Raw genomic sequence first — 23,639 nt, forward strand, 5'->3', positions numbered from 1 at the left:
GAGAGACACAACTTTTGTTTTTACCACATAAAGCAGGATAATAGATTAAAGAAGGAGTCTATGGACAAGCCTGAAATGGCCCACACTCAATAATCCAAATTTCCTGGTAGCGTGAAGTCCCGAGATCAAGAAGATAAGAGATTTCTGCAAAGGTTTCATTCAGGATGAAAAGAAGAACTGTAATTTCATCATACCCTCTAAGGAACAAAGCCTATATTTCAGATAGTCATCCTTATTTTCCAGGAATGCAGCCCTTCAATACTCACCAAGGGACTGCCTGATATTGCAGCTCATTTTCCTGGTCATTTTTATTTGGCCATTCCACTTTTCCTTCCTATTAACTTTCTCCACCTCCAGATGAATTAATCTGCAAGTTAAAGGCTGAACCTGCCTTTATAATTAGACTGTCAAAAACATCAGACTGCTTCAAATTATGTATGGACAGAGAGGACTGACTGCAGAAAGAATGGGCAGGAAATCCTAGCTCAGAGGGAATTGTTCCTTCCGCAAGTGCTGTGACAAAATACAGCATTTTTATTACATTAAAAAAAAAAAAAAAGAGTGGAAAAAAATGCAAAATATGAAAATCATGTTTGGCAAATCCAGACTGAGGTCTCGGATGTGGCATTTCCAGTATTTCTGTTGTCTGCATTCTTCAGCACAGACGCTCTGCGTGAACACGCTGCACTCAGAGAACTACGTTTTCTCAGCAATAAAAGGATGTATGTAAAAAAAAACACCCATAAAAAACCCAAAAAAACCCCAAACACCCAACAAACCAAATTTAAAAAATGTGGGCTGAAAAGGTACAAACCCTCCAGAACAGGAACAGCACTCAGCTGCCATAAAAAACAGCTAAACCCAAATTCCAAACAGACTACATATTTCCCTCCCTTCCTACCCAAAATATACCATGAGTTGGCCTTAACTGAACTGACTTGCTTTTCACACCAACATAAGTGATTTAGAAAAGAAACCTTTCAGGAAACACATCCTGACCAAGCTCAGCCTATGGTGCATCCACCTACAGAGCTCTGCACTCACTCACAGATTCCTCAATACTGGAAGTGTGTTTTCAAAGCGTGCAGCTGCCCACAAATCATTTCAGTTCCTCCCAACTGGTTTCATCCACAACCTTAGCTCCAACATCTGTAAGAAGATCCTTTACTTTGTTGTCTTGAACATGTTATCACCAACTGAAAAAATTTCTGGGCTAGAGTTAAGGCTGCAAGAATGAGTCAGAGCCTTGGATGTGTGCCTTGGAGGTAATTATATGCCATATAACTGAAAGTTAGTTTTGGAGTTAACCGGGATATCTGTGCTGATTAAAATAAAGACATATCAAAGGTGCACGATCAATATGAGATGTGGCAGGGATAATGTGAAAGGAGAGACCACAGAGAGCAGGCATGGTCAGGGATTGGTGTGGAAGAGATGGGGACACCCAGGACCACGCTCCAACCCCAGCCGTTGCCATCTCCCTTCCCATTCACACAAGGCCAGCAGTGCTCACAGGTTAGACAGCAACAGCTTCCCATCCAGACGTGGAAAACAGAAAAATGGCAAATGGATGATCCTACCCCAAGTCTGAAACAAACCAGAGGTACAAATAACCTGCTTTAAAACAGACGCCACACAACCCCAAACTTCCCCCAAGAAAATTAGATTGTAATTGCTACATTTCATTCCAGCACTGGTTAAAAGACAAAGAGCAAAAATAAAAAAGGAGAATACACCTAAAACCAGAGAGATGGGAGACTCGAGCACAGCATCAGCTCCTGAAGAGTCCCAGATAAGCAGAAGTCCCAGAAAAATGCAGACGGAAAGATTTCATGACATTAACACCCTCAGTCCTGGGACCTTCTATGAGGCTCTTGAGGCTAAGGAAAACCAAAGCACAATTCACACAAGCCCTTAATAATCTCAACAAAACAATTAGACATGCTAAGGATGCATTATGGCTGGCACAAGAACAGAGAACACAGTGATTCCACCAACAGGTTCTCTAAATAAATGTCACTTCCTCTGCTGGAAGTCTAAAGGCTACTCAAAAAAAGCCTACAAAACCACTCAAGCTGTTCTAAAGTCATTTTAAGCACACAGGCAGGTGTTTCAAGGCACAATATAAGACAGACACCAGCATGTTGAGAGCACCAGCTACCAAGAAATAAAAGTACAAATCTTAGCATTCAAAACAAAGATAAGTGTGGCTTGTGAAGTGGTTTGGAAAGTGCATACCAGCTACAGCCAAAGTACGTAGGAGCACTGCTTCTCTAAATCATAGAATGGTTTGTGTTGGAAGGGACCTTCAAACTCATCCAGTTCCAGCCCCCTGCCATGGGCAGGGACATCTTCCACTAGAGCAAGGTCCTTCTACAAGGACCTCAGAAAAACAGATGGGAGCATCTGCATGTAATTACTTTTGAAACCATTTTCCCATTCAAATTTCAGTTTCAAATTCAAGCCCAACAGACTTACTAGCTTGGCTTCCTTAGGTACCTGAGATAAGACGGGGGGTGATACTGTACAGGTTTCCTCCAAGAAATTTAACTGCATTTGTACAAGAGGCTCAGGAGCTGAGATTTCTGCCCCAATGGTAAAATCTTACATTCCTACAGGTTTCATGCAAATAGACAGTCATATAAAGGAGAGAAACCATACATTCCAGTCTGCTGCAGAGCAGCCCCACAAAACTCACAGGAATGAGGGACATTATGAGTGGTCTAGCCAGTGAAAAAGCCTCAGTTAGATCTTTAACCTTATGGAAAAGCTGAAAACAGAAAACATGAATACATGAGAAACCAGGTCTCGACACCGATAGCAACTGTATGCCAAAAGAGTTTATGAACCAAAATGCTTTATAACCTTGTTTTTCCACTTAAAAAAAGGCACACACACAAACACTTGCATCTTCTTGCTCATACCCTGTTATTCTGGTGACAAAAAATGACCACTTTCTTTAAAAGGAAGCCAGACGGTTCTGGGGCGAGGAGTAGCAGAGGGGAAACCACATTAATTTCATTAGTTTATGCATACTGGTAGGAATTCCTTCTCAAATTTGGCACTTAGCACTCAGAGTTGCCCTTTAAAGCTTGGCAAGAAATTCTCTCCAGCCCACAAGTTTCCTAATTTTGTCTTAGGACACACTGCTTCATTCGGATGCTCTACCTCCAGAAAGACAGAAGACTCTAAATGTGTCAGTTTTACCTCAATTCACTTTGCTCCCCGTCAAGTTAGATTTAACATAAATCAAAGTAAATATATAATTAAAACTAAACTTAAGGTCAGCTCCAAGTTTGGAAAAAACCAAATCTGCATGAAATTAAAAGCAACCCTAATACAGTTGAAGAACTGGAGCTCAGGGGTTGCAACAGCAGCTTGCTTTCTGAACACAGCTTTTCCCCTGAACCAAAACCCCAGGCTCAAAGCCCAGTTATTTCGCCCTCCCCAGGGCTCCTGCTACAGGCAACCCCCACCCAGCTCCTCTCTCCTCCTTCCCCTTCTCCCTTCAGGTCTGACCTGGCTTCCAGCATCTTCCTTTGTGGAAACATTGCTCACTCATCCACTGTCTTAAACTTTTATATGGCAGGAAGGTTTCACTGAAGATGTAATTGCACCTCTCTAGAGTTGGGTTTATTCCACAAAGACTTTTCCCCACTTTTCTGTATCTGCCTGCTGCAGCCTTTCAGTCAATCTGGCCATTTATTTAATCCCCTACCCAAGCCCCAACAGAGATACAAATACCACTAATTACTGTACAAGATATTAGTTACACTCACAGCCTGTTAAACTTGTCAGCTCTAGGCAGTCCCTGCCTTTCCAGAAGAACCAAAAACAACCTTTTTGGATACACCATTCACACAGATGAAAGAACTGCTCAAACAGCCCCATCCCAAACGTTTTCTCTTCCCCTGTTTAACATCAATTGTCAGCCTTGCTTTGAGGAACCTGTGCTTAAAGGTAGCAATTAACAGGTACCTATTAGCTCACCAGTAGACCAGACAGCAAACCCACAGTTGACATACATCACTCTGCAGACTCACCTCTCTGACAGCGATCGTGCGTCCAGCAGCGTTCAATGAAGATGCCGTTTATCACAGTAGGAGGACAGTTGCTCTTCCCTTTCACAGTTCCTGGACACACATCTCCACATTCCTCTTTGTCATCCTTGTTTGCCACGATGTAATTATCTTCTACAGAATCCAAAATCCTTGACCAGTCGATCGTGGACAAGTAACATAATTCGTTGTTCTTCTCAATCCGCACAGCGCCTCGAGTGATGTTCATCAGGTTGTAGAGGCCGATCTCCTTCAGATGAACCATCTCAAAAATGACCAGCGCGTAGTTAAAGAACAGATGAGTTCCTCGAATCACAGTGAGGTTGGGGAAAAGTCCCTTTAAACTCTCCAGACCGTACACACGAAAGAGAAGCAAGTAGTCTGTAATCATAGTCAGTTTAGGAAAGCTGAGCTCACGGAAATCTTCAGGCTTGGTTTTAAACATCAGCAAGATTTGCAAGTGGCCCTCGATGACAGTGCAGTTCTCGAGCATGTTCAGCCGGGTCAGATTGTTGCGAATGTCCATGCTTCTGCAAACTGGGAGGCAAAGAACAATGTTATTTATGTCTTTATAAAAGGTAATTGTTTTAGCTTTCTAAACACACAGTTTTGTCCAATCACACCGCAACGTACAGCTACACTTGGAATATGCGGCCAGCTCCTTTTCAGTAAAGCTTTAAGAAATAAACTGCAAGGAACATCCCCTGGTATATGATTACAAAATAAGAATGAAAGTATTTCATAATTTTTTCTGCCATCTTGAGTTTCTCTGTATCACCTCTATCACGACTGCACTTGTAGCACCAGTCCTTAGATGTCATCTGGCATTTACCAAAGTAAGAGATGTCTATGCAACCAAGTCTGTTTTCTTTAGATAGTTGCCAGCGACACACCTACCTCGTCTCAGATTGTGCAATTAATGCCAGTGGATTAGAGAGAGTAATTTAGAATGGTTCCAGGGAGGGGAAGATAGGAAAAGAATAATGGCTAGGAAATGGTGGTGCTTCAGAAGAGAGCAGAAAAACCTGGAAATACACACACGCAAGACTACAGCCAACACGCTTGCCCAGACTTTGCTGACAGGAGTAATTTACTACACTAGTAATTTTTGTCCTAAGCATTCTTTTCAGTGTTTGGGCTTTTTTGTTGTTATTTTCTCAGGGTTGCAAATCTCCCTGCCTTGACTATCTGGATAGTTTATTTAGTAGAATCAGTAACCCAAAGAACTGGCAAAGTGAACAAATACATGAAGCATAAATTAGAAGAGAAACAGAATAATAGGAGTCCAGGTACCAGGAAAAGATGGAAAGGAATAGGTTTGAATAGGGAAATGGTTTTTAACTCTAAGCACAGGTAAGAAACGAAGAAGGAAATTTCCAGCCCCATTCCTGTATAGCATAGTCCACCAAAGGGATTCTCTCTTTTGTCTATAGTGGAGACAGTCCCGTCCCCCCACCCCCTTAAGAATTAAAAGCACAGTATCTTTACTCTTTTTGTCACTGTATGTAAAGCTCACCACCTATAAAAGCATCACAGCTTCATGAAATCATCCAGCAATAACCAGGCCTTACAACATTGATTTAGGAGACTGATGTTTAATAGTTACGATTGACTCCTCCTGGTTTTATACAGCCCACTGCTGTAAGGGTTAACAACAAATTCGATGCAAATGTCTTAATGATCATTCAAACATTTCTTCCAGTGCAATAAAATAATATAAGATTTGAAGCAGTGTTACTGCCCAATGGGATTTTTCGGTACTATATCCAAGTTGTTTCATAAATTGCTTTCTGAAAGAAGCAGCTAACACACACAGAGCCTCCAACATCAAAGAGGTACTTTTTACAAGTGGGAAAGGAAACCTTATGACCAGCTTGCAGCAACCTCTTTGCCCCATGAAAAACTGCAGCCAAACTAGAAGTAAGCCAGGAAGTTGTCTTGCTGCACATCCCAACCACAGGCTAAAAAGAAGTGGGAGAGCAACAGATTCAGTTAAAGTACTTCAAATATTTAATTTAAATCATTAACATAGGTATTTCCAAGAAAAAGAAGTGTGTGACAGGGCAGGCCAGTGGTTTCTTCATGAAAGGAGAAACAATGGGAGAACAAACAAAAGTCAGACACTGAAATGTGATGTACAAGTCACCAGGGCAGCTAAAACTATCTGATAAATCCAAAATCCATCATCTTGGTTCTTATTTACTGCTTGCTGGGCACACAAGGGAAAATACAGCATGCTGAGGTGGTACCCATGACCAGTTGCCGTATCACAGGATGAAGTACTACCCAGAGTAAACTGAATGTATACACCTGCTCTTAAGAAAAAAGAAAGGTCAAAAAATACAGCTCAACTCTACAGACTAAGAATTACTTTCGAGAGTAAAAGCTTGATGCTTTTATTGTGGCTCAAGGCCACAAAATGCATATATACACTAAGCATGATTACCTCAGTCTTTCATCATTTCAACTAGAATTAGGCAAGCCTCTAGAAACGGGCCACAAGCTAGTCCCCAGACAACCCCTTCATCTCTGCTCAGCTCCGGGGAAGGAGAAGACAGCAAAAGCTTCAGCCTGGATGCAAAGAACAGCAGTTTGGTACAAGTCCTCCAATTCGGTGCCTGCATTTCAGGCTACAAACATCCTGCTGTCATCCCATAAGCTGAGGAACCCGGCCTGAAGGCACTGCCCCAAGGGGTCAGCTGCTGCCTTAGCCCCACACCACGCATCAGAGGGTTGCGTGCCAAGCACTGAGGAAAACTGTGATCCTCAGGAACGGATATGCATCCAGCAAGGTGTCACAGAGTATTCTCTGCTTCTGTCTAGCAACAGGCTGATCCTCCACACTCCTGGAGCTCACAGCACTCACCACCTCCCTATATACTCAAAATAAGTCAAAATTACACTGCTTGAGTCTGAGTCATATCCCTGCAGGCTTCTAGAGATCACTACTAACACAAATAGTGCTGCTCCTGGTCCAAACAGCCAGAAAACTGCCTGAAGATCATAGAATCCCAGACTGGTTTGGGTTGGAAGGGACCTTAAAGCTCATCCAGTTCCAACCCCCTGCCACAGGCAGGGACACCTTCCGCTAGAGCAGGTTGCTCCAAGCCCCATCCAGCCTGGCCTTGGACACTGCCAGGGATGGGGCAGCCACATTATTATGTATTTATTATTAGGAAATAAACCCTTTATTTGGTACATTTCAATAATTAAGCCTTATTGCATTTCTTGACTGCACCAGTTGTTTGTCTTTTAGAACTATTTTTGTGGTTTTCATCAATTCTATACTCCGATGCACAACACGTTATTTGTAACTAGTGGTGCCAGCACGGACCAGACAGAAGATTCCACACATCCCGGCAAACCAGGATGTGACCCGAGTTATTCAAACTCTGCTGGTTTAAAACTGAGCAACAGGGATGTAATAAACTGGCACGTTGTCTGCTGTGCTTAATGGGTTCCACTACTGGGGGCTTCTGCACAAGTCCTTTTCATGGAGGGCAATGTCAAACGCTGATGCTGGCTGCTGTAGAAACTTAGGAGGAATTCAAAATAAACCCGAGATTTGCTTCTGAAATAAAACAACTGAATAAAAGGCTAATGTAATTGTAAATCTACAAAGATTAAAAGGGCTTATACATATTTTTTTTCCTCCACATTTAGACAAAAAAAATACTACTTAAGAACTATTTTTCATGTTCTACTTCAGTTTAAAGTAATAAATACCACCACAGGATCTGAGCTCCTTTTTTTTTTCTCCACCTCAAGGATCAAGAGGAAAAATAAGGAGTTAAGAATATCCAAACCAAAATATGCTTTTTTGTTGGAAGGTTCTCAATCTTTTCATGCTTTTGAATTCTGCTCAGCAGTTTGGTATCTTCTGTCATGCAGTAGCTGCTTAAGTCACCCCATAAATTTATTGTTACCAAGACAACAAGAAGCAGTTTTAAGCAAAGTAATAAGTGTTTTTCCACAGCTCCTCTCAATTGTATTTCTTCTGCAGGGACGGGGGAGTTAATCAACGATTCAGTAGGAAGGCCAGGCAGGTTTGATCCCAGGAGAAGGCGAGCAAAGCTGAGCAATCAATTATAATACAGACAACCTGGTTTCAAAAAACCCACATAAATCAGCTTTCAGGAAAAGAAAAAAAATCTCAAATTGCTTCTCCAGTAGTAGGCCCAAAGCCATTCCTGTTCAGACTACTGGCAAAACCTCTACTAATCATAAATTCCTAAATGTGAGCAGAAACAGGCTCTGCATCCAGCAGCACAGTGCCAGAGGAAACACTCCTCCATCCCTAGTTACCCAGCTATTCAAAGTAACCTAGAAAAAATAATCATTATAGACATGTTTCATCAGACCCCCAAGGGAAAAAAAAAGTCACCAGGCATGCTTTTTAAAAACAACCAACCAACCAAATGCGAAGATCCAAAGCCTCTTGAACAAACTGGTTTGGTAACAACCTCCAAGTCCTGAATGAACAAACTAGATCTGATGCCAGAGGTTAGTTTTCAAGATAAAGTCTAACACCAGGGGAATAGCTGGAACTTAAGCCTTGTTTATAGTAAACCATGTGGATACTGAACCTTAATGATTCACTGCTTCAGAGCTCTGGCCCTGTAACAGTCAAGACAAGAATAGTGTAGCACTGCGCAGGAAGACCATAAACCATTTAAGAGAACTACTGGTTAATTCTGCATTTTTATAGCATTTGTTGCCCACTTGAGTAAACCAATTATTTAAGAAAGAATCACACTCCCTTTGGTCAAGTGAAAAGCTTTGCAATTCTCTATAAGGCTGACTTTTAGAAGTGGTATTAGGAAACTGGAAAAAGGGCTTTGAGGTGTTTCTTAGGATAACTGCTAAGACAGGAAAATATCCTGTTAAGTGACAGGTTAGGTAAAGGTTACTAGTCCCTTAGTAGAAGGTACCGTAAGACAGCTTCCAGCCTACCATAGCAATGAATAAACACAAAAATACCTAAAATGAAATATTAATTAAATTTCAGTTTTCCATCTCAGCCATTTAGATATGAGCCAATGAAGCAGATTGAGACAAAGGCTCCAAAGTGAGCCTGACTAAACCTCCAGCCCCCTCTAATCATGTCGCAGAAAACAGAGCTGCCGAACTGAGGGCAAACCTCTCATGGAGGTCGCCATCGTCAATGCCAAGGAGCCCCCATAACCTCAAGGTCTGGCCTGTTTTGTGCTATCATTACGTTCTCCTCTCTCAATCCAAAACATAAACAGAACACGGCTCCTACTGCTGTGCTTCCCATGCAAAGACACAGGCAGTGAAGCAACAGCACCCCGGGACCACAGGAGATCACTCAGGGTAACAGGCAGGAGTCAGGGCTGACAGACCTTAACATTACTTCAGAGGGAGTAGGAACAGGTTTTACACATCACCAGTATCAACACAATTCATATTCCGCAAGACAGTCACCCCAAAAGTGACCTCCAGAAAGCTTATGGGGTTTATAGAGTGTTCAGAGAGACAGTTGGTGTGCTACCTCTCTCCAAAATAGCAAGAGGGCACATCAGGACAGCCCGTGGACATGGTTGTTGCCTAGTTTTGATAGAGCCCTGCCCTGCTGCACTTACTCTTTCTACTTTATACTCTTGGGAGCAAAATTTCTTTCTAGATTGAGTCTCTCAACACCAAAAATTAACACAGGGTTGAGGTGGAACAAGGGACTAGTTTCTTAATGAGTTTAGGAGCATAAAAAAGGCTGTACGAGCCAGAAAGAATCATTACAAAGTCAATTATTTTAAGAGGCTATTACCACAGAAATACAAAGTGAAATTTGTCCCACCTGATGATTTAGGTAGAGAGATCTCAGCTAGGTTTCTAACTCCCACCATCAGCAGTACATGCGCAGCACCCGAATCTCGGTGGGAAGCGTAGAAGGGGAGGAAGCGTACTCTAAACTCTAGTGACTGTATCGATTAGTTTTCTACTAATCACAAAAGGAGGCCAAAGTAAGTTGCTCAGCTGGTAGATGCCTAAAACTAGGTGAGGTAAATCCCACCCTAAATACCACAGCGAGCGAACTGACGTGCACGAGTCATGTGTGAGATTTGTGTCAAGAAGTTGAATTATATTTACACAGTGAGACAAAAAACCCACACAAGCCTGTTTTTCACCACAGAACAAGATATATGGATCTTCCTTTTATGTGCAGGTCAGGTGTCCTCTCCTTAACCCTTGCTTCTACTCCTTTTGGTAACTTCTGAACTCACCAACTAACTCCAGTCACATGTAAAAGAGGAAGTGAGTTCTCACGTATCATATTTCTAAAAGGCTTTGGGAAACTGGGGAGGGATGAGGGAAGGAAAACTCAGCGCCTCCATCCAAAGGATGCTTTAAGCGTGAATTCAAACCACCCACCCAGCCTGCCTACAGAACCACCTACACACACACACACGCCACATGCTGCCTTCCCCCAACCCCTTACCTGACGCTGTCTAAAAGGAATAAAGGGAAGAGAAAGACACGAGGCACAAGAAAACCTCCGTGTGGCTGGGTTGAGGGAGGGGTGATGCTGTCACTGGAGAGCTGCGCCGTCATGGGGCATGTCTGTGGAGAACACAGGACACAAACCTCCAAGAAGGCAGACTTCATTAGTTCCGTTGCTCAGGGAACAACTTGTTTGCTTATGCAACTCCTGTACGTGCATTCACCCCCAAGCCACGCTGCTGCAGGCCTCCGTGTCAGCGTCGTGTGTTCTGCCTTGTGATCCAATCGTTCTCAGAACACGGAGTCAAACCCCCAAACCTTCTGAATTAGGGACCTCACTGACCAAATTGTCTGCAAAATACCTGACAAAGTATTTGCCCTGCATGAGTGATACAAAAATACCCTACTCCAGACTTTAACAACTCATGTATTGCTCCCGTTCCTCCATCCATGAATTGCAGTGTATTTTCCTACTGCGTAGTAATACAGCAACGATTAGAGAGTTAAGATCATCAACATACTTGCAACCCAAAAGTGCGCTGATATAAATATGATGTAAATAGATAAATAAGATGCTTGGCTGTGGTAGTAACAGTAATGCTTTCAAATTAGGAACTGCTGGACTGGAGTTGTGCACATATTTATTATTAGTGCTGTATGTCAACTACCTTTTCCATTTCTCTGCTGGTAAGGGGCAGGTTTGTACATGCTCGACAGCTGGAACTTCCCTCCTGAGTTTAAACCATTCCACTGGCCTCTTTTAAGGCTTCTACCATAAAATGTATGAAGATCTGGGATGTTTTGGAAATATATAACTTGTCCAATTGCTGTTAAAAAGAAGCTGTCTTACGGGTACAACCTGCTTTATCCCCTGAACACCACATGCATCTCAAAAACGCCCATCAATGCATCACTGGCACTTGAATCCTTTCTCTTGCTATTGCCTTTTCCAATAGGAAGCTAACAGGTAGACCATGAGATTGTCTATGGGAGAGACAATTAGTGTAGCCAGTCAGCTCTCTTTAAATAAATACTTTACCTTTATTAAAAAACATCTGCCAAATTAATCCAAAATTAAAACCTGTAACTAGAAGAGTTCCCTGCGCGAGTTTATTTACCGTAACCCATCAAAACAGGTTTATGAGGCTTAAACTTGTGCCCATGCATGTGGATTTAACAGGCTTGTGACCTCCGATATAGCATCTTTCCATCCCTACCCTGTGTGTGACAACACTGTGTTTAAACACCGATCTCTACCCCGAGCTTCATCCCCCTTTAATACCCGTGGAGTTGAAGGGTACCTAAAAGCAGTCTTGTGGTTAAAGACAGAACCTCCCAGGTCATGCCTCACCACACTAAACCCCTCCAGGACCGGAGCCGGGCGCGGGTACAGCTCAGCCCGGTCCCGGCTGCAAACCAGGGAGGGGACGGGACCCCTTCGCACCGTATTCCCGCCGGCTCGGGGAGAGCGAGAGACTCGGCGCCTCCGAACGCGCCGATGACTGAAACCCGAAGTGAACCGAGGGCAGCTCCAGCCCTTCCCGGTACCGTCCCAGCTCCAATCCCGGCCGCCGCCAACCCCCCCCGCTCTACCCCGCAGCAGTTCGGGGCCGCGCACGCGGGACCCGGGGGTGAAGGTGACCCGAGCCGCTCCCCGCGGGAGGGCTGCGGGCCCCGCGCCGCAGGCCCCGGCCGAGCCGCCTCAGCCGCCGGCCCCGCGGCGCGGCCTGGCACAGCCGCCGCCGCGCCCCGGGCAGGTACAAAGGGTAACCGCGGCGGGGCCGGGCCGCCCGCGCCTCCCGGCCGCCTCACCCCATCACGCCGCGGGGCCGCGGCCCAGCCGCCCGCCCGGGCCCCTCCGCCCAGCGTAGGCCGCGCCCCTACTCACTCTCGCCACGGCTCCGGCCGCACCAGGCCGCCAGCACCACGGCCACGGCCAGCGCCGCCGCTGCCGCCGCTCTCGGTCCCATGCCTGCGTCGCTGCAGCCGCCGCGGCTCGGCGCGTCCCGGCGGGGGCGAATCAGAGGCCGCGGGGCGGGCGCGGGGGCCGGGCCCGGCTTCGCATCGTCGGTAAAAGACTGGGGTGAGGCACCGGGGCCCTCTTTATAGCGCCCGGCCCCTCCCTGCCCCTCTGTGTCGGCCCCGGCTCCAGCGGCCCCTTCCAGCGCAGGCCGGGCTGGCGGCTGACTCTCCGGCCAGTAAACAAGCGGCTGCCCCCGTCAGCTGGGAGCGGAGCGGGGCGGTGGCAAGAGGCGGCGCGGAGCCGGGCAGGGGACGGGACGGGCCGGGGGAGGGGCGGCGGCGGCGTCCACCTGCCGGGGGCGGCCCCGCCGGGAGAGCGGCCCCGGGAGGCCGGGACGGTTCCTCCGGGCATGGGCCTGCTCCAGACCCGCCGAGGGTGAGGTGGTGGCGGGGGAGCCGGTGCCCGGGGCCGCGCCGAGCGAGTAGAGCCGAGGAGCAAGGCACAGCTGCTCCCCGAGGTGGGGACGGGGCAGCCGGGAGCGGGGCTTCTTCCCCTTCTGCTTCACCACTCCTCCTCCTCCTCCTCCGCTCAGTGAAGCATTTGGAGAGGTTGAATTGCCCCAGAGACTCGCTAAACAGCTCGGGGAGAGGGTACTGCTGACTGAACGGTGCCCACATAGCCACTTCGAGTTACAGTTGTCTCTTTGCAGCAGGGTTCAGTACTTCATGGAATCATAGAATGGTTTAGATTGGAAAGAACCTTTAGATCATTTAGTTCCAACCCCCCTGCTGTGGGCAGATGCCTTTTCCTCCTTTTTTAATCACCTCTGCGTTGCAGTCGTGCTAAGCCATGACAGTGTGTTCCCTGGCAACTTGCAGTAATTTTATCTGGCACTTGCTTCCACTCATTTCTGCAAGATAGCGAGTGATAAACTACTGGAATAAAGCTTCTTTAATTCAAAAGCGCTTGGAAAATAGACATCCTTCTTTCAGATCTTTTCCCCACCATCTTTGGCTTACAACAGATCTCACTTTTGTATTACATTTCTTGCTCAACGGGCCTGGGGCAGCCCCCCGGTTACCAACAGCTCACTTCACATTGGCTCCTTTTTCTAGACACGGAATTGCGTTAGGAGTTTTGCACTATTTTAAATACTTTGGGTTGCTTTTCCATTTAAAGAATTGCTGCAGTTGTCACAGGGATATTACATAGCTGTGAATGGGAGGAGGACTGCTCTATGAAATCACATCTATTTTGGTATGGGTCACTCTCTGACGGTCTTTGAGGTTTCCCAGTTGGATGGGGTGAGGTCGATGGCCTGTTTGCACTAAATCACCCCACTGTGATTAGCTGCGCCGGTATCTCTATAACAATAACTACATCTTAGCATTTGCAAACTATTTAAATGCTTAGCTGAAGGGCCCTGCTTAAGCGGGGATGCTGCCTCTGTCATCGGTGCAGCTCGAGAAGATGTGTGCCTGGTGATTGAGCCTGTTGGTGCGTCAGAGCTGCCGTCATGGGAACAAATCTCCCCCCTCCGGTTGTGTTCTTGCTGCCATTTTCTCCAACGTGCACTCCTCCTTCCAACTCACAGGCACAGCAGGCTCAGAACCTCGCTCCGGAGTGCTTCAGGAAGTAAGGGCAGTTAGGAATGGAAGTAAACAACAAAACTATGTGTTCTCTGCTTGCAAATTAACCCGCTTTATGACTTTAGGCTTTGCATAAAATAGACAGCACCAAACATCATTGAGACAGCTTGAGCTGTGTGGAATTTATAATGTGACTGTAATAGCAACCTACTTTTGCTTACTCACTTATGTTCTTATTGCCTTTCATGTAATAATGATATCAGCTTACAGATTGGCACAGGAGGATTAAAGGCTACAGATTTATTATCCTTCCCTAAAATACTATTTTTAGTTTCTAATTACTGATTAAGAACATCAGGGTGCAATCTTTCCAGCATCTTTCCCATACGCTCACTGCTACATACTCATCATGCTACAGTACACTAGGTTTGCAATCAGATAAACCAACAGTAGCAATGCGGGTACTAAGAGGCTAAGCCAGCACCTGCTTACTCTCTTTTTCCCCTAATAGCTGCACTGCAGTCTCTTAAATCAGAAATTAGAGAAGAAACTACTAAAATCACTTGTTTGATACATTAGATATGACTTTCTTTGGCAACATTCACTTTTCTTTCTCCCTTCCACAGATGTTTCGTGGTTTAGTTAAAATAACTTAAAACTAAGCAGTGGTAAGTATCTGCTATGAACTGTGGCACTTACTGGGGTTCATTTCTGAATCCACCTAAGAAAATAAACACAGAGAGACTTGAAATAGAGGGTATCTACCTTTTCGACCCCACAAAGACTTAGTGTTTTTTGGTTTGGTTCATTCCTTACTTAAATAAATCTCATAAGTCTCAACTGCCAGGGAAAGCAAGGAAAATGGGTATGGAACTTTGAAATAAGATTTTGGTTTCTAACCTTTAACATTTTATCTCTAATGCAGAAAATTATCTATAATTACATACCTGATCAGTGTATGCTTGCTGAAGGATATTCTTTATAGGATAAAATTTATACAAATGTACAAAGAAGTAGCAGCCAGGTTACTATTTGTGTCTTGAGAACCCTCAGTGTGCTCAGAAGGGATCTTTTCCTTTCAAAACTATTTAGAAAATGAGTGCGACAACATATTCATTGTACTTTCAGAGCTGGAACCCAAACGGTGGCCCCCCACCGTGGTGTTTTCCTGAAAACCCATTTCAGTTTTGTCATCATTAGCATTTCAGCTGAGGTAACACACAATAAAAGTGCTACATATTAAACTGTACAAGTATGAGAAGTATGAAAGCACCCAAGATAATGTAGTAAATTTATAGGCCTCATCGAAAGCCTTGTTCCTTTTGAAATCCCAAAAAAAGAGCTGTCCCATGAGTTCACAGCTGCCAAGAATCACAGGACAGACTAAAAGGGTACAAAAGAAGCCAGAGAAATAGCAGTGTAAAGCTATATGTCTAGGGCCTCCTCGGAAGAGGTGCACAGTGTCCGTAGGGTCGGTGCCCTCCACACAATAGCATTGGGCTGCTGCAGCCCACAAGAGCTGAGGAAAAGGAAATCAATTTAAAATAAATCTTCCTGGAGCTGTGTCCCAACCTTCCTTCTCTGAGAGACTGGAAGCATGGAGTCATACTGCTCTGCCCTGCAAATGCTTCCACATGAAACCCACCTAAGTGCACTCACTTGGTGATCTTAAAGGTCGTTTCCAACCTAGTTGATTCTGTCATTCTACTCTATGACTTCCTAACCAGATCCCAGCTCCTCCAGATGAGTGCTGCTAGGAAATGAAGTTCTTGGAACCCCTGGCAGTAACATCCCTAGAGGAGGAACCACCTTTGCACAAACGAGTACAGAAGATGACTTTGTGAACCAGCTTGACATTACTCCCTACCTTCTGAGAGGGCTGAAACCACCAGCTTCATCTCATTTTCATTTAGCTTTCTCCTGCTCAGGTTAACGAAGCTGAGACAGACTGAGCTGTTTAGGCACCAAGAATATGGTTCTTCAAAGCCTTATCTCCAGGGCCTGCTGTGTGCAGCAGTACAGGTCCACTGAATGTGTCATGGATTGCACACTACCCTTGGAGCACAGTCACATCCTTGCCTTGAAGCTTAGCCTCCTGATCACCAAGACACTGCGCTTGTGAAAGCTTCATGTCTTGAAAATGAGGTAGAACTTTCCCTCCTGAAGTCTACACTGGAACCAAACACGCATGTGGGTGGGTTGGGGTTTGGGTTGCTTTTTTCTTGCAACCATACAAAAGTAAAGTTCCATGCTAATATTCAGGAATATTAAAGGAACACAAAGCTTTGGACCCAAAAGGAGCTTCGGAGCTGTTGACTCACCAAGCAGGTACCTATTGGTAGTAATTCTGTTTTAAGAACAAACCAGCTGAAGCCCAGCTCGGTGAGCCAAAGCCCCACAGCAAGCCAGAAGGCTGAGCTGAGGGTCAGAATTCTCACTTTCTGCTTCACCCACTGTTCAGCATGGCCTTTCTTGACAACAGGCAGCAAGTGCATGGGTGAATAGTTACCCCGTTGCTCAGGTTGCTCTATTTTTATTGATTTGTCAAACAAATTCCTGCTCACAAGTTTCTCACAATATTCAGCCTCCTGTCCTTTGAAGATGCAGAAGAGCTGCTGTTGAAGCCAACAATAGCCAAGTCTCTGCATCACTGGCAGGATGTTGCTGTAAAGGTTACAGAATTGACTTCTGAGTGACTAAACCTAAAGCCAAGGGTACAGGAGAGCTGACTGTAGAAAATTTATCACATCCTGTTTGGAGTCACACAGAACCATTTGCCAAATCTCTTAATATAAAATGTTTCACGTCATGGATTGATAAAGTTCCTTTCTTACCCTTCCTTCCGTCCACACCAAATCCGTTAAGTGACTGCTCTCTTCTCGGTGGGAGAAAGCTCAGGGGATGAGGATCCGGTCACTCTGCATGCTAAGAAGACCTATTTTTTTACTGTTGAAACAGGAAACACTGTCAGATCCTTCTGGAGAATTCTATGGTTATATTAGCAAATACAACCTTTGCCCAAGGTGAAAATGGCAGAGGGCATCTCTCTGCCACATGCAGTTCAAAGCAACCGAAGGATGCAAAGGACGTCACAGCTCTCCACAGCCAACTGCAGCCTTGTTTTATCTTTTTGTCCAGTTTCTGCTTTTGTTCAGTTTGCATTTTGGATGTCACAGAGGCAGACGCAATACTGGCTTTACTTCCCATTCCTTGTTAGAAGATCTTTGTTCTAATTCGGCATCAAACTTTTCAGCTGGAAAGAACCTAGACTTTTCTTCATTGCTGTGAGAACCACACACCAGTCTGTGGTCCCAACCTGTGCTAGCAGGCAGGGCCCAGCTGTGAAACAGCCGGACAGCTCTGGGGCAACAATACAAGAGGGACATGGAGCTCAAGGAACGAGCCCAGAGGAGGCCACGGAGCTGCTGCGAGGGCTGGAGCAGCTCTGCTCTGGAGCCAGGCTGAGAGAGCTGGGCTGGGGCAGCCTGGAGAAGAGAAGGCTCCTGAAGGGGAGACCTTAGAGCAGCTCCAGTGCCTAAAGGGGCTACAGGAAACCTGGAGAGGGGCTTTGGGCAAGGGCCTGTAGGGACAGGACAAGGGGGAATGGCTTTAACCTGCCAGAGGGGAGATTGAGATGAGCTCTGAGGCAGAAGCTCTTCCCTGTGAGGGTGCTGAGGCGCTGGCACAGACTTTTCCCAGAGAAGCTGTGGCTGCCCCATCCCTGGCAGCGTTCAAGGCCAGGTTGGACACAGGGGCTTGGAGCAACCTGCTCTAGTGGAAGGTGTCCCTGCCCGTGGCAGGGGGTTGGAACTGGATGAGCTTTAAGGTCCCTTCCAATGCAAACCAGTCTGGGATTCTCTGCTCTGTATCTGGCCTTCAATCCCCTCATCCGCCATACTTGCTCCTCGCAGTACACCTAAGCCAACCCTACCTGTGGTTTGCACAACCCGCCCTGCGCTGCCAGGCGCGTGTTCTCTATCGCAGCCATGCACGAGTTAGCGGCTGCAGCAGCGTCACTCTCACGCACAGGATGGGCACGTTGTGCTCCAGGCAACCAACTGGCTACACCAGTTCTCATCTACAGCTCACCACCCCTGCCTCCCCCCCTTCCTTCTTTGTCTCTTGTTTTTCTTCCTTTACACTAATGCACGTTCTCCAGAGGGGAATTTGGAGGGACAGCCCTGTGGGGATGTTCAACAAACTGTAACTCTATGCTCCACACTGCTTTATCTCACGTTTTGCATTGAGGAGGATACAGAACTTCTGGTTCCCGTGTTGATAACCAGTTTGTTCTGTAGCTAGGAGACACGCCCTTTCTTTGTAAATGTTACAAATCAGGCGTATCTGATCCATTATTCACTAACTGCTGCTGCTTCCCACTTCCACCTCCTATTAGGAGGTAGCGCTGGTGCCAGAAATGTCACGGCAATGTCATGTGACAGGTGGGATCGATTTAGCTAAGTCGGGTTTTAATGTCACTCTTGTTCGGTGGGAACACAGAGCAAGCCTCAGCAATGCGGCAGATCAGGACGAGAGCTCCCAGCCAGCCCTGTGCTGTCGGGCTCTGGGGTGGCATCGAACTGCTGTGGAGCAAGAAATTTGATTATTATTTTCTGCTCCTGGCTGCTGTGTTATCATGGTTAAAATGATTTTCATGCTTATAACTATTAATCATCAGTCTTGGATTCTGAGGTTTCACGTCAGGTTTACAGTAGAGGCAGTGAGAATGGAGGTGACTTGCACTCAGTGAGAAGTCAGGAGCAGAACCCTGCTCTGTCCACCAAATCGTTTTCACCCTTTCACAAGATCCCCCCTTTTGGCAGAAGCTGCCAGGTTTGGAAAGCTGCTCCCAGCCTATGAAGTCTGATACACAGAGGCTTTGCAAAGTAAAGCCAAGGGATCACAAGCCCAAAAAAGCTGAGGAGCCACAGGAGCCGTTGTACGCAGCGTTCTGCTCTTGCCATTACAGCATCCTGACAGCCCAGCTACTGTAAACAGTCCTCCCAAAACGTCCAATCGAGCTGTGACCGAGGACACCACTGAAACAGTAACTATTGTAACACAAGGAGTCTCTGGCACCAAGGCTGTTTGCCAGAAAAGCTTAGACTGACCCACGGTTTCTGTTGCTGCCAGGCTTGGAAGCGGAGAATTCACCGGCCTGACGTGACCCAAGACTCCAAAAGATTTCTTTCTTTATTTTCCCCTGCTGTCTGCAAGTAGGTAGCCTGCCAAGAAGCCAACCGAGGCTCAGCCCTACGCCTGATAAACATCGCTCCTTCTGGATTTCCCAAGCTTTTGGGAAAGTTAAGCAATTCTCACTTCACAATGTTTGCAAGTCTCACAGAAAGCTATTTCTATATATAACATTATTCAGTAGAGCAGCACATCAGAGCCCCATGCTATGAAATGGAGCTGAGGGCTAAAGTAGCCCCCCAAACGTTAGTCACAAATAAAACCTGTCACTCCATCTATGACAGTCACAAAGCCTCCAGTGATTGTTTATTCTCAATACTACCAGCACCAATCTTCAAAGTGTTTCTGAATAACTGCAATTACTAAATGAACTCAAGAAAAGCAAAGACTGCAACTGCCAATTGATAAAACAGCCATTGTGTGCAAGGAGATTGCTGGCCACTGAGGCAATTCACCCGTTTGCTTTGCCAGGGCAGAAGGTAACATTCTTCCACTAGGTCAGAGGTGACCAGCAGCTCGGTGCGGCGCTGGAGGCTCAGCAGTCACGCGGGATACCACAACAGGAGTTGGTAGTTACAGAATTCAATCTCACTTCTGGCAGTTCATCCTTCCAAATAGCAAACACCCATGAAACATCAGTGGTCAGAAGTTAAGTAGCACGTGGGGCTGAACTGATTTCCTAGCAGGCTGCTTTGTTAGCTTGGAGGGGTGGGTGTTTTTGAGGGGTAAGCTATCACTAGTAGTTTCCTTTCAGGTCATTCCAATTGAACTACTGATTTCTAGGTGCCAAAAAGTTACAGCCAACACATGGCCGATAGCAAATTGTCTGCAATGATGCAGCAGGTCTTTCGCAAGCTGGAAAAAACACTTTATCTCAAGTAATAAAGGGGAAAATATTATAGATGATGAAGCATTAATATTGTCTCATTCCAATATCTCACATACAAAAAACATTTCAGCGCTACGTTCAACCTCTGCTTTAAGAGAGGAGCTCAGCACTGAAATGCCTACAGGGAAAGTAGTGAACAATTAGAATTAAAACCTCATTTGGTGACACAGCATTCCCTCCTGAAGCACAGCGAAATGTCAAACATTAGAGTTGAAGAAAAAGTTTTGGGGAAAGTAGAAATGGCCACAATTGGATTGCTCCAACTACAAATTTCTATGAAGTTCAAGGTAACGAGTTTGCTTGAACAGAATGAGCCTATCAGGTAGTAGCCAGAATAAAAAGCTGCACTTCATAGTACCATCACTGATTTGATAATCCCTCCAGGGATGGCACGCTGAACTGCAAACATCCTGTTTAATGAACAAAAATACTTTCTGTAAAAAAACGTTAACTGTCTTCACAGCCGCAGCTGGTTCTGGAAAGAACAAAGGCTAATTCTGAAGCAGAGACTCTACTTTGGGATGTGTTCAAAGCAGCGGGCGGGTTTTCGTAAGAACTCAATTGTGACAAGCGGTTCTTCCCCCACCTCCCTCCCAGGCAGGGCTGGTGCTGTGATCACCAGGCAGGCCGAGACACCCCACCTACTGGAACACAACAGCAACGCACATGGCAAAGGAACACTCGGGGGTCACCGGCTGCGCTTCACTTCCTCCACGAAACCACTGCACCCCTCAACACCAGCACCTTCCCGCCTGAGGCTACAGAGAGGACAGCACAGATGCGGAACAGTTTGATTTTAGCTCATCGCAAGCACTTAAACCCGGCTCTTACACTCTCACAACAAGCCTTGATTCACTTCAGGCTCTCAATTTTTCTAGCAATAGCAGTGTTTTAAAAAGACTCATTCTAGTTTACTTCGTGTCTGCTTTAATGTAATGGCCTCTTAAAAATACACGTTTGTCACGAACACTATTGACCAGAATAATTTGTCTCAAAAGAGAAAAGCTGAATTATTCTTATTTTTTCTGTCTTGAAGACACCAGCTTTCTCTGCCCTATTTCTACAGTGAAAAAGGTGTTTGTAAAGGTGAGGTCAGTAGCACATGGAGAGCACTGTGCGTGTTCTGCTATGTGGGCACCTGGGAGCACGGCGCACAGCGTGTGAACGTCAGGACCCTGCTCCGACAGCCGAAGAGCCAGGACAGAAAGCTGCAGCTGGACATCTTCTCCACATGTGGAGCTCTGCAACGGTGCCACCGGCATTGCTCTCAGTCCTCGCTTTCCCACCTAAAACTGCATCTGTGTGCGGCCTCCCCGCTGTCCACTCTCAGGCGTATCGGAGCAAGGTGCACAGCATGCGAACATCTGGCCTCTGCACCCACAGCCAAAGATCCAGGACAGAAAGCTGGTGCTGGGCATCTTCCACACACGGTGAGCCCTGCAACGGTGCCACCAGCATTGCTATTGCTCCTTGCTTTCCCAACTCAAACTCCATCTGCTTACTGCCTCTCCTCTCTGGTGCCCCTTCTCAGGCATCCTGGAGCACGGCTCACAGAGTGCGAATGTCCGGCCCCTGCTCCTATAGCCAAAGATCCAGGACAGAAAGCTGCTGCTGGGCATCTTCTACACATGGTGAGCTCCGCAACGGTGCCACCGGCATTGCTCTCGCTCCTTGCTTTCCCACCTAAAAGTCCATGTGCGTGCAACATTTACAGCACCCACTCTCGTACGTGCCAAAGCATGAGGCACAAAACGTGAACGTCCGGCCCCTGATCTTACAGGAAAAGAACGACGACAGAAAGCTGCTGCTGGGCCTCTTCTGCACACGGTGAGCTCCACAATGGTGCCACCAGCATTGCTCTTGTTCCTCACTTTCCCATCTAAAAGCCCAATTGCATGCAACCTCTACAGGACCTACTTGAGGCCGTCTTGCAGCCCGGCATGTAGAGCACGAACATCTGGCCCCTGCTCCTAGAGCCGAAGAGGCAGGACTGAAAGCTGGTGCTGCACCTCTTCTGCACACGGTGAGCTCCGCAACGGTGCCACCGGCATTGCTCTCGCTCCTTGTTTTCCCACCTAAAAGTCCAGTTGCTTGCAACCTCTCCTCTACGGTGCCCGGTATCTGGGGTCATTGAGTGTTGAAGCTGGCACTGAACTTTTGCACTCAACAGAGGCTCTAGGTGAGTAAGCAAGGGCTGATTGCCATGTTGGTGGCACCATTGTGGATAACACCCTGTGGAGGTGATGCCCAGCACCAGCTTTCTCTTCTGGCTCCTTGGCTCTGGGAGCAGGGCCTGGACATCTGCACTCTGCGTGGTGTGATTCAGGACACTCGAGAGCACTCAACACAAGTGCAGTATACATATGGGGCTTTAGGTGGCTGTTGTGGTTTAAGCTAGAGTGAACTGCCTTGTTAATGGCACCATTCTAGAGGTGTCTAGGTGTAAGGGATAACCAGCAGCAGCTTCTCTTTAGGGCTACATCTGTACTCTGGATAGCCTGAAAGCAGGCACTTAGAGGAAGCAGACGGACTGCTGAGTGGCAATGCGAGGATGGATTGCGTGTTGGTGGCACAGTTCTGGAGCTCACTCTGTGTGAGCTTTCTGTCCTGGTTCCTTGTCTGTGGGAGCAGGGGCTGGAGGTTTGCACCCTGTGAGCCGTGCTCCACAATGCCCGAGAGTGGGCACCGGAGAGGCAGTACATGGATGGAGTTTTAGGTGTCAAGGAAATGGTGAACTGTTATGATAGTGGCACCCATCTGAACGTCTCCATAAGTAGGTGATACTCAGCAATAGCTTTCTATCCTGGCGCTATGGGCTTGGGAGCAGCAGCTGGAAGTTTGCACTCTGTAGCTGTGCTCAAGGACACTGGGTGCAGTAAAAAGAGGTGTAGTACACAGGTGGTGTTTAAGGTGGCAAAGAAAGGGCTGATTGCCATGTTGGTAACACCATTCTGAAGGGCTCCATGTGGAGGTGCTGCCCAGCACCAGCTGACTATCCTAGTATGTTGGGTCTGGGAAAAGGAGATAGACGTTTGCGCTCTGTGAGCCATGCTCCAGGATGCCCGAGAGCGGGCACAAGAGAAGAGAGGCAGCACACAGACGGAGATTTAGGTGGGAAAGCGAAGAGCAAGTGCAATGCCAGTGGCACTGTTGCGGAGCTCAGCGTGTGCAGAAGACTCCCAGCACCAGCTTTCTGTCCTGGCTCTTCGGCTGTGGGAGTAGGAGCCAGACGTTCGTGCTCAGCGTGCTGGGTTAGGTACACCCTCCAGCGGGCACCGTAGAGGTTGCACACAATTGGACTTTTAGGTGGGAAAGCGAGGAGTGAGATCAATGCCGGTGGCACCGTTGCGGAGCTCACCGTGTGCAGAAGAGGCCCAGCACCAGCTTTCAGTCCTGGCTCTCGATATTTGCTTTCATACCCAATTGCATCCCCTATGGTGCCAGCTCGAGGCTGTGCCGAGCCTGTTGTGTTGAGCCACGAATATCTG

General features: G+C 46.7%; 1 protein-coding gene across 3 annotated transcripts in view; it reads right to left on the reverse strand.

Moving 5' to 3' along the window:
- Positions 1 to 12,758, reverse strand: part of INSR (insulin receptor) — a 55,355-nt gene extending 42,597 nt beyond the window's left edge. The window contains exons 1-2 of one of the 3 annotated variants that reach the window (XM_030509700.1): positions 12,406 to 12,758; positions 4,044 to 4,595 (exon numbers count right to left, since the gene is read on the reverse strand). In XM_030509700.1, the coding sequence (XP_030365560.1) occupies positions 4,044 to 4,595; positions 12,406 to 12,487 (634 nt within the window). In that variant the 5' untranslated portion in view covers positions 12,488 to 12,758. Of the gene's footprint in view, positions 1 to 4,043; positions 4,596 to 6,504; positions 7,081 to 10,515; positions 11,171 to 12,405 lie in introns of those variants that run through there. The other 2 variants (XM_030509702.1, XM_030509701.1) reach the window with 2 other exon arrangements.
- Between the last annotated feature and the right edge of the window lie 10,881 nt (positions 12,759 to 23,639).

This window comes from Strigops habroptila, chromosome 20 (assembly GCF_004027225.2).
Source record: "Strigops habroptila isolate Jane chromosome 20, bStrHab1.2.pri, whole genome shotgun sequence".
Classification (NCBI taxonomy): Eukaryota; Metazoa; Chordata; class Aves; order Psittaciformes; family Psittacidae; genus Strigops; species Strigops habroptila.